The sequence below is a fragment of the Falco punctatus genome (assembly GCF_963210335.1).
Source record: "Falco punctatus genome assembly, chromosome: 7".
Classification (NCBI taxonomy): Eukaryota; Metazoa; Chordata; class Aves; order Falconiformes; family Falconidae; genus Falco; species Falco punctatus.
The window spans coordinates 68,289,236-68,300,275 of NC_137587.1; the positions used below are offsets into that span (position 1 = coordinate 68,289,236).

At 46.0% G+C, this 11,040-nt stretch overlaps 1 protein-coding gene across 3 annotated transcripts in view; it reads left to right on the forward strand.

Annotated features, from left to right (window-relative positions):
- Positions 1 to 6,600, forward strand: part of SMAD3 (SMAD family member 3) — a 79,240-nt gene extending 72,640 nt beyond the window's left edge. For all 3 annotated transcript variants that reach the window (XM_080396975.1, XM_080396976.1, XM_080396977.1), the window contains exon 9: positions 1,615 to 6,600. In XM_080396975.1, coding sequence (XP_080253101.1) covers positions 1,615 to 1,738 — 124 coding nt within the window. In that variant the 3' untranslated portion in view covers positions 1,739 to 6,600. The remainder of the gene's footprint in view (positions 1 to 1,614) is intronic.
- Positions 6,601 to 11,040: the final 4,440 nt, after the last annotated feature.

An 11,040-nucleotide genomic window follows, 5' to 3' on the forward strand; every position in this document is an offset into this window, starting at 1 on the left:
GGTTTCTGTGCAGAGGTGCCAGGGCGGCTGTTGGACCGCGGCGTTAGGCTGGTTTTGGGCAGCAAAGCGCTCTGCGCGGAGGGGGACTGGGTTTTCCTGGGACCCACGAGGTCTGTGTGCTTCTTCCTGACGGAGCGAGAGGTGCTCTGCTCTCCCCGACCGTCCTGTGGTCCTCCTGCCGGAACAGCTCAGGAGACACCCTTTAATGCCAAACACCATGAAGCGGCCGCATGGGACAAGCCCTGCCCACACGCCCACTCCCGGGCACTGGTGGCCCGCCAGCCCCGGCCGCCTGAGCTGGGAATGGGTGGGGTGCCCGAGGGAGCTGCTGCTCGGAGGGTTTGAGGGATCCGGATTCACCAGCAGAGCGGGTTACAGCCCTTGGCCAAAGCCTTGCAGAGCTGTACCCTCTCCCTGCTCCTCGACCCCGCCATGAGGGGACCGGGATGGCGGTGGGAGCGCAGGGCAGCCCCACGGAGCAGGGGGTCCCCTTTTCAGCAGCGGTTTCTCCCTGGGCCCCACAGACTTTGGCTTCTCCCTCCCACAAACAGATTCCAAGAACAGCTTCTGTGGGAAATGAGGGTGTAAAACAAGGCTGTTTCCAGGCTATTTCTCTCTCTCCATAATCTTCCTCCTCCACAGCAGCTGTCCCTGCCTCTCTGCCTGGAATAAGGCTTAGGCCACCCCTCAGCAGAGGAGGGAGAGCTCCTTGCCCTCTGTCTCGGGCTCCCTTCCCTCCCTTCCCTCCCCATCTCTTCCTGCTTTACCACCTGAAGACACTGCATGGGGTCTGGCCTCAGGGACAATACAGAGGCAAACAGGAGAGGAGGAAGGTCTGACCGCAGCCACCAGCTCTTGAGGGATTTTAAAACAACATTTCTGCTTTTCTGATAGGTTTTGCAACTTTTTACGCTCTGCAGCATTTCTGCTTCTTTTGAAGCAGCTGATGAAATGCAAATCTGTTGGACTGCCCCGTACACAGCATGTGTAGGGTAGGGTTCAAGCCTCCCGTGCATCCTCCCAAGCTGTGCGAAAAGGATGCTCAGCAGCAGCTCTGGCCACACAAGGAGAGGGCTCCGCAGGGCTGCAGGGGGGAGTCTGGACAGCTGAGCGGTGATCTCTCTCCATCGCTTCCACATTCTGCTAAAACTTAAAGATACAGTAAAAAAGAGAGTATCCTTGTCTTATACATAGAGAAATTTTAACATATTTGGTAAACTGCTTACGTTGCTATTTAATTAGGCGAGGTCTGCAAAATAAAACTGAAGAATTCTGCTTAGGTAAACACCTTACTTTCTCTTCAGGGAATCAGATGCTGCCTGTTTTCAGGAATCTGAGTAGTAAATAGGTTATGTAGTGATCTGCTCCCTTGGGATCATAAGAGATGTAAAGAGAAATGTAGGGTTTTTAAAAGCAGTTGGCAGCATAGGCCAAAAGCGTGTTATAGAGGAGAGAGACATTCCTTTGGCCCCACATGCAAGACTATTGTCTAAGCAGGAAAGAATGCTTCAGTAGCTGTAAAACCTTTTCACATTTGCAAAGTTTTGTAAGTCACATTTATGTTTTTTTTTTTTTTCTTCTCTCCCCTCCCCCCCAAACCCTTCTTTCTTGTAGGCGGCAGACTGTGACCAGTACTCCCTGCTGGATTGAACTGCATCTTAATGGTCCTTTGCAGTGGCTAGACAAGGTCCTTACACAAATGGGCTCCCCGAGTATTCGTTGTTCCAGTGTCTCCTAAGGAAACATCTCCTGGGGGTGGGTGGGGGAACAAAGACTCTGGAAAAAGGAATTGGCTTAACCCTTAGCAAAATGCATAGTGCATAGTCAACAAATTCCCAGTTATTGAAGTGATGAGAAAAAAAAATCTGCTTTAAAAAAGAAAGTGGTTTTCTTTGTTTCATTTTGTGTTTTTTAAACTAAATGCCCATTTAAGCCACTTCCACTGAAACTGTTAGCACTTTGGTTACAATGCTATGGGCCATTGCAGTTAGAATTTGAAGCTGAAGTTTATAATGATAAAAAAGTGGACTTTGTTTTAGCGGAGAGAAGCCAGTGCTCCGCCTCCAGCCGTGCCGTGCCTGCCTGGCCGTGCGCTCTGTGCTGGTGTGAGCGTGCAGGAGGCACCAGCAGCTCAGAGACTTCCCATTTGCCTCGCACAACTCCAGCGTGTCATGCAGCATCTCTGAAAAGCCAGATACCGTGGGACTTTGGGATGACTCTTGCTCTTGCACTCCTGTCGCCATCCACCTGATCCACACCAGTCCTCCCTGGGATTGCAGCAGCAGGGGAAAAGGAAGCATTTAAAGCACACACAAGAGCTAATTCCCCCGGTAACATTCCCCAAAGGAATCGATTTCCCACGCTGGACTGCTAACAAGGAGGCAGAGTCTTGTTTCGTGCCTGAGGGATGCAGCTGATACCCTGATGGGCTCAGGCTGGATTGCCATTGAAGCAAAAGGCCAAACTTAAGGCTTCCTCTGATATTGCTGCAGCAACTTTTGACTTGAGCTGCTCACAGACGGACATTTGTCATGTGGGGAGCTCTGGCTGGATAAATTAAGCCTTCGTTATTGTGCAGTCTATTTGCATTAACTACAGAAAGTTTGTATTCTATTTTATCAGTATTTTGAATGGTATCTGCCACTTCTGAAGTCTTAGGGGCTTAATGAATTCTGTGTCCAGGTCTGTCTAGTAATGGAAGTCAACAGGCCCTTGCTGCCATTTTCAGAACATGCCATTTAATAGGTTATCCCATGCTGTCACGTGTGACTGCGCATGAACCAGGGCATCTCAGACACAAAACCTCTCTGTTTAAAACTTATTTCAGCTGATTAAAATGCTCTGAGATGTGTTTTTGCCTGGAGAAATTGGGAGAGTGTGTATTTACTTGTATTATAAAATGTTCATTTTAAACATACATGCTCCAGACTGTTTAATATTTTTTTTCCCTGCAGCAACTTTCATGGCAAACAACTTCTACAACTGGAAAAAACCCTTAGCACTTGTTTTTATGGTTCACATTTGCCAAATAAGTCTCATAACTTTGTCAGTGCTCTCCAATTATCTGTTTCTTTATATCTGCATTGAATATCATATGCATTTGTGCCAAAATATTAGAAGGGGGAGGGGAGAAAGTGATAATCAGTTTCCTATGGAAATCCTTTTTTCTGCCTTTATTTTTTTTATATATATATATATATATATATATGAAAGATAAACACCCAAGCCTAGATCTGGCTCTGGGAAGGACAGACTCAGATGGACTTTACAATGGTTTGTGTTAAGGCTCTAGCCCTGCAAATTTTTGTGCTCCCAGGTGTGAACGTGAGCGGCCCCACTGAGTTGGGTGGAAGTTTCCCTGCGTGCTGGGTTGAGGTTTGCAGCTTCAGAGCACCTGGGTCCTGTGACGGGGTGCTGGCTTGTAATAGCATTTCAGACGCTTACTGGGAACTCCTGTGTCCCTGCCTTTCTGTGGAGAGGGGCTTTTCCGACGTGCTTGTTCCTTTGAGACCACTCTGTCTGTCAACCCCACCACCTGGGTTGCAAAAAAACCAGCACTTCTGGGCCTGCAGCATCGGCAAGATGGGTACAATGTACCCCTTGCTTGGTGGGCACGGGCACAGCTGACCCAAGAGGCTCGGTGCCCGTGTTTGTTTTACCAGGTCATGAAGGGATGCTTTGGAGAGAGTCTTCTAGAAACAAGACATTGTATTTGGTAGATGAAATCTAAATTCTGAGGAAGACTTTCAGTGGTGGATGTGCTTCTAAACAATAACAGGCACTTTTCAATATCCTCTTGCGGAATTTTGACTGGAGCTTTCACTGTGCAACACGGCCTGTATCATAGTGCTGGAGGTTTTCTAGGATTTTTAATTTCTATTTTTATTTTTGTTTTTTTCAGATTTTTGCAATGTGTCTGATTTTAGTTAAATTTCTGATTGCATGACCTTGTGCGATAAGAGGATCTGTATTTTCTGTTTTCTAGCCAGTAGAAATACTTTAAAAAGTATTTTTAATACTTTAAAAAGTAGATCTATCTGTCATTGCGGATTGATTTGGCGTATATTTCAGATACAGGTTTCTAACATAGTTGCAAACAAAAATTTATCCTGGCTTTTGTGGAAGTATTTGACTTGCTGTTTTAGTGAGAGAGGCGAAAAAAATGTGCCATGTAAAATGGCCCCAGGTTTCCTCTCTCAGTGTCTTTAAGTCATATCTGCTTATTTTAGTGAACAGACTGTTTTCATTGCCCGCATAATCACGGAGGAAGTTGGACTCTGTGCTGCCTTGTGCATTAGCAACAAAAATGACATCTTGAATTGCAGTGTCAAGAGTTCATTCCACGTGATGGTGTGCGCAGGAACCCGGCCTGACCCCAAGGCTACAAGCTGGAATAAACCCTGACTTTAATATGAAGTTCGCACACAGATTCACCTCTTCAGCCAGACTAAGAATTGGGCCTGGATTTCTGCTAGGAACCAGATTTCTATCTTCTACCTGATAAAGGATAATTAATTGCTAACAGTTATTAGTAGAGGCCTTTTGAAGAACAGGATTCAGATGATGCATAAAAACTTGGGTTAATCTCACTTCATCATCCCTGAAGTAAAATGACTTCAAATGGAAAATGTAAGCTGGTCTAGCAGTACAGTCAGATAAAATTGAGAAGATTATCTCCACTAAAGTATTAATTTCCTCTCCTCCCCTCTGTTTGCCTTCTCACTAATTCATAAAAGCTTTCTGGTTTCTCGAGTTACCTTATAAAGTCAAATGGAAAGTCCTGTACCACGCAACAAACGAAAAGCTAAAGGCTGGGGAAGGGGTGTGATCCAAGGGACATCAGGCCTGAGCTTCCTTTTGTGTGGCACGGTTGCAGCGGATCGTAGCGATGAAAGCTTGCTCCCCGCCAGAGCTGAGACGTGCTTAATCACGCCACTCACGTGGACACTAACGAGAGGGAAGAGGTAGCGTTCGGCTGTAGGTCGCTGTAGGCAGCGGTGCCGCAGAGCTGCGTGTTGCTGCTTCTTGGTTTTACTTTTTTCTAAAACTTTATTAAAGTAGCTTTGATATGTAGCACAAATGTATGCGATCGTCCATGCCCTAGCTTAGATTACATGTGTGTCCTGGAATATCTTCTCATTTAATGGTAGCCTTGGCTAGTTTTACCAGGATTTCATACATTTTTGTTACTAGTAGAGAGTCACTAGCAGGAACTTTGACTCTTTTTAATTGGTGTAGCCATACACAAGGGCCTGGCTGCTGGCAGATGATATTGATGGCCTTGTGGTTTTAAATGACTGTGGTGATTTTTTTTATTATTATTAATGTATTGAACTGATTTGCAGTTTGTATTTTGTGTTAAGCTTGTCTTGGAAGTAATCCAGTGCTGTCCATTTGATTTAATTGCCAGGAATCAGCATGTGTATGTGCAAAAGATGGAGAATCTCATCATAACAAATTTCCCCAAAGCTCTGGCTACCCATATACGCCACGAAAAGGCTGCTGGGGGGTAACCTTTGAGAAAGAGTTAAATCAGTTTCCTCTCCCCTGAAGGATCAGCATAGTTTGAACCATGCAGAGGACTCCTTTGCAGGGCGAAGAATATTCAGGACTCCATCTCAAGCAGCAAGTATTGACATCCGTGCCTTGTGCTGCTTACTAACAGGAAAGGCACAAGGAGCAAGAAGAACACAGCTCAGTGAAGGACTTCAGCCGTATCCCACAGCATCTGTGAGCTCTCCTAGTTCTCTAAGGTACTGGATAGGTAGGAGGAGCGGAATTTCACAAACAAGCTGGTAAGCTAGAACGAGAAATAATTAGTCACTATATAGTAGTTATTTGAGCGGTATGGTTAAGAAGTTCAGTATACGTTTTTTATTATGTACATGCTCTTGTATTTATGTTGTCTTTCTTGAATATTCAGATGAATCAAATATTTAATTTTTAACAGAAAGGGCCATTAAAGACTCAAGAGTATTAAATCTTTTGTATGTTCCTTTCTGACGATTGCTAGAAATGAGGCAGTTACTGATGTGAGAACAAGAGGCTCACCTCAGAACTGCACAACAAACCCTCGCCAGTAAAACTGAACAAGGACTTCTCCAGCGGACGCCTTTGCCCCAGTTCCCGTTTTATCTTTTAACAACCAGTCAGGTTCCCAGCTGGGCCCCTGAATTGTGCTCTTCAGGTCTTTTCAGATTTCTGAGGCTTTAAAGAGACAGTAACATACTACTCCGTAAATGTTTTGGTTCATCTTGCGTTTCCTCCAGTACGTGGATACTGGAGGAATCTGCACCAGTCTCTGCTGCCGAGATGCGTCTCGCTCCCTCTCCCAACGGAGGCAGCCTACTTTCTTCACGCTAGGTCGAACTATCCCCCCCTTGATAGCTATGTACGAGCATGCTTGCATTAGTGTTTAGTTTTTCTTAACCTGAGATTGTATGTTAATGACTGGTGATGTCACCTACATGCTTTAGCTTGTTAAGCATTATTCACCTATTTTGTTACCGAAGGCCTGTACTATGTATGCCCTCTTATTTCGTATGTGAAACTGTAAGTTCTATTTTTGACATTTTAATAAACTTTGATTTGAAAACTGAGGCTCATGAGAAAATAAGGATATTGGCAAAATATATTTAAGGACAAAAACTGGAAGCGTTTGGAGTTGTGAAACCACAAGTAATTCAGAGAGAGCAGCATCTTTAGGTATGTATGATGAAGGCTGTTCCCAGTAATTTGCGTGAGATCCCAGTTACAGGTAAGATCTTTATTCTTCTTACAGTTTGGACAGCTTGGTTTAAGAATTTAAAGCCAGATATAAGAAATGATAAAAAAAAAATTGCAACTAGTTCTTTTAACTAACGGGCTTCAAAGGTGAGTAGAAGTGGAGCACTGTGGCTTAAAGGATTTATTGTCAAAATGCTGGGGAGGTCAGATGCAGCTAAACGTTCACCCTGCCTGGTACACCGAGCTGGGGCTGTACTTTCACCTTACAGCTGTGAATTGGGAAACTCAGAAGTGCAGGAGCTGCAGGGGAGTATTTACCGCTTTGTCCTCAGTGTCTTGTCACCAGGCAGAACCCTGAAACACCTCTGATGTCTTTGTGTTGAGGAACTGAAGTCCCGCGACGGAGACCGGTTAAACCTCTCCGTTGTTTGCTCCTGCAGAAGGGAGCGAACCGCCCTCCAGCGGGTGGGTGGGCACAAACGTGGGCTCTGGGCTGCAGTGCGTTTGCGAGAAGGTGTGAAGTTAATCTTCTGGTCCAGCTCGGTAGCGTTCACCCAGTCAGCGTGTGCCGCCTTGCGGAAAGACATGGCTTCTCTCAGGCCTGGTTAGAAGTGCCCCACCGTTCCACCAGTTCAGAAGAGCGATGGTTGGAAGAGACTACTGGAGGTCTCTAGTCCAACCTTGTGCTTGATCCAAGACTGTTGCGAACACTAGATCAGGTCAGCTGGGCTTTTGTCCAGATAACTCTTCAAGAAAAATCCTACAAAAGAGATTCTGGCCACCTCCTCCCCAGATAAGCTGTCGCATGGCTGCATCTTGTTCCTAGTGGAAAAGTTTTTCCATCTTAATCTCCCAGGCTGTATTTTTGGCTGTTACTCCTTGCTGCAACAGGCTTCTCAGGTCTATGGTCTCTCTTTGCACCAGTGATGCTGCTCCTCCCTGCCACTCAAAGAGGCAGAGTTGGAAATTAAACAGCAGCCGAGTTTGAAGAGCAGCAGCTGCGTGGTGGTGGAGCCCTTTGCACCCACACTGGTCAGCTGGAGAGAGCCGGACGCCGTAGATGTGTCCCTGCTGCCTCAAGGTGACTCGGCCATGAATGTCCAGCGAAGCAGCTGTTCCAGTTGAAGGCAGGCAGGTCAGGTGCTACACTGGGGGGAAAAATACACATATACTGGCGTTCAGCTGGCCTCGGAGCGGGCATTCTCCAAATAGCATTGCGAACTAAGCCAAGGCACACTATGATCTAATTCTGTGAACTCCTAATGTTCCTCCTAGGGTTTCACTGAAATTCAGATATTTTTTGTTGTTTTTCCTGACAGAGGATTTACGAGAATACTTTTTCCACTCACTTTTCCAACAATGTGGTAATAAAAGGGTCTCGTCCAGGTTTTGTACTGGGGTTGCCAAAACTCAAGTGTGATGTAGTAAATCAGGTCTGAGCTGCGAGTTCTGCTAGTTGTCACCTGAATATATTACGGATTTCAGTATCACAGTCTTCTCGTCTGTGCTGAAAATGGGAAGCTGAAGCAAAGTACAGGTTTGATAAATGAAAAATCTCAAAGCCTTAGCAAAAAAAAATATATATAAAAAAATAATTGACATTGCATGACTGTTTTAGTTCAGGCAAAAGTTGGGTAAAAAGTGGGTCTGTACTGGCAGGGAAGTCGCGCCAAGTGTCATCCCAGACCTTCCTGAGGAGTGCAGCCTGGCTTGTACAGCCACGCCGGAATGCCGTACCAGAACTGGGAATGCCGGACCAGAACTGGGAATGCCGGACCAGAACTGGGAATGCCGGTGATCGGCTGCTCTGAAGCCAGGGCAGCGGGGCAGGCCTCTGGTTTAACACTGGAGACGGGTGGCTCTGGACTGAGGTTCCCACCCCATCTGCCTGCTTTCTCCTGGCTCAGAAGAGGGGTTTCTCCTCCCCGGGTTGCACCAGGCAGGCTGCTGGGGGGGAGGGAGGGAAGAAGGTGGAAGCAGTGACAGCGAGCCCCACCAAGGCTGGGAACCAGAGCCTTAACACCACAGCACCCACTTTACAAAGGATATAAACCTTTTTATCTTTTTTTTTTTCCCTTCTTTTTTTCCTATAATCTACTAATTGTGGGTGTTCAGGACAAACGTTCCTGTAGCCTTTAGTCAGAGTTGGAAGTTGACTAGCAAACAGTGGCACGTACTTGCAGTTTGTCAGTTTAATTTTACTCTCAATGTACTGTATTTATAATTACCCAGCAACTACTTTAATCACAAAAAGAACTGGCTACAGAGAAAGACAGGACTTGGCCTCAGAAGCTGTATGGCCTGTTTCATATAGGTAACAAAATCGGTACCAGACAGCGTAACGAAAGCGCCTTTCCTCAGGTCAGAGAGCAGCGGTACTGCAATGGAAAGCCTTCCAAGGCCAAGAAAACTAGAGCGTGTTTTGGCTGTATTTAAGGACGGATTAGTAAAACTACCAAACCCGAATGCTGAAGGCGATGGAGCCGCATTTGTAATAGATACAGAGTCGTAACTGACTCCTGAATGAGTTTCTCTAAGGCCACAAACTCTTAACTCCCTTCTGCAAATGCTCCTTTAGATTAGCAAGTGTCCAAGCAAACCCATGTGGAGAGACAAGAGGATTCCCCCCGCCCGCTGCCGTGCGGAACAGGCTTCCACCAGAGCAGGCAGGCTGCCAGGCTGGGGGTGGGAGGTGACTTGGGGAGCTAAGCCAGCCCTAAGGCCAGGGGGTTACGCCAACTGCAGTGGGCTGCCAGCCACGCGCTGGGAGAGCCAGGCGTTCCTAGGCGTGCCCGTGCCATCGCGAGTGCAGGCTGCCCGGCCGGGTGGCTTCTCTGAGGTCCTTCATTGACCGCTGCATGTAGCAGCAGCGTGGAGCAATGGGAAGACGATGTTTAAATACTGTTTGATTCCTTCACTGCTTCTCGCACGCTCCATCTCTGTTCTTGATTGCGTCCCCTGCTCGGTCGCTCTCTTGCCACCAGCTGCTCATGTGGCCGCTGTGGACCCTCGGGGAGAATGAACTGCAGGCAGTCGTGCAGGGAACTCCTAGACTGATGGAGCCTCCAAGGTTTAATTGGCCACAGTGTGTTCTCATGAATTTCAGTGATTGTTGTGCCATGGCTAATGCTGGAAGTGCAATTCCTTCAGTTCTGTTTAGTTTAAAGGGCCTCCACAGCATTCAGCGTGTCTGCTGTGACCCTTTTCAGATGCTCTTTGCTAAACACAGATGCAATTACTTTCCTTTGAACTTTCTTGCAAAGACCACACTCAGAAACCAATGCTTGCCATTTTCACTGAAGCAGCATCGTGTTTTCCTTCAAAACTGTGTCTAACGATTCAGTTACTGTATATCTAGATGCTCTCATGACCATCTTTACCTGGGAAAAGCTTCTACATCTAGCCACAGTGCATTAACTTAACTGCAGAGCTGTTCCACAGCAGTTCCAGTTCAGCACTGGAGTACCAGTACCAGCGAAAGCTAACACCTCCAAAACTGTTACAAGGACTTAAAACCTGACCTAGCGGCAGGGGTACGGCACTAGATGATCTTTAAGGTGCCTTCCAACCCAAACCTGAAAACCAAGATGGGAATTCTTTTGTTGTTGCTAAACAATGCTGTGGCATACAAAGAAAAACTAAGTAAAAGACACAACAACTTTCAGGTTTGTTTTTCTGCTAATGCCCCTTTTTATTAATTTCTGTAACATCTATTATGTGAAGAAATTCTGCAGCCAAACCCAAAGCCTCTCTTCAGAAAAAAAACCCAAAACAAAACAACCCACAAAACAAAAAACAAGCTGCCAGCAAAGAAAACTTTGATTAAAAAATACAATAGTCCTTAATGATCCTTAAAACTATTTCCTAGTTTCTTCTAGCTATACTTCCTACCTTGATGAACTGTGCTTTTTTAAAGCACAGGCTGCATCTACAAACAAGACAGACATACACAACAAAAATACATTTGAAAGAGTTCTTGCTATGTTATCAAATTTTGCACCAAAATATTGTCTGTGCAAATGTTCTGCTAACCTCAGGCAGAAGCAGCGCGGATGCCTTCCCTGTGGCACGGTGGCTATCAGGCCTTCCTGCTACGGTACCAGCCTCCTTGTTCTTCTGGTCAAACCATGCTTACTTGTCCTGTCAATGCCTCTTCTGTGCTTTCAAAGGCTTGTTTTCGTCATTAAACCAAGAGCTGTGACTCCTTCCAGGATGTATTTCCTGTAATACAAATCTCCTCATCCTATTTGTAACAGGCTGAAGAAGCGTGTTCCCCAACTGGTAATTCTGATTCCTTGGATAAGGCATCATTTA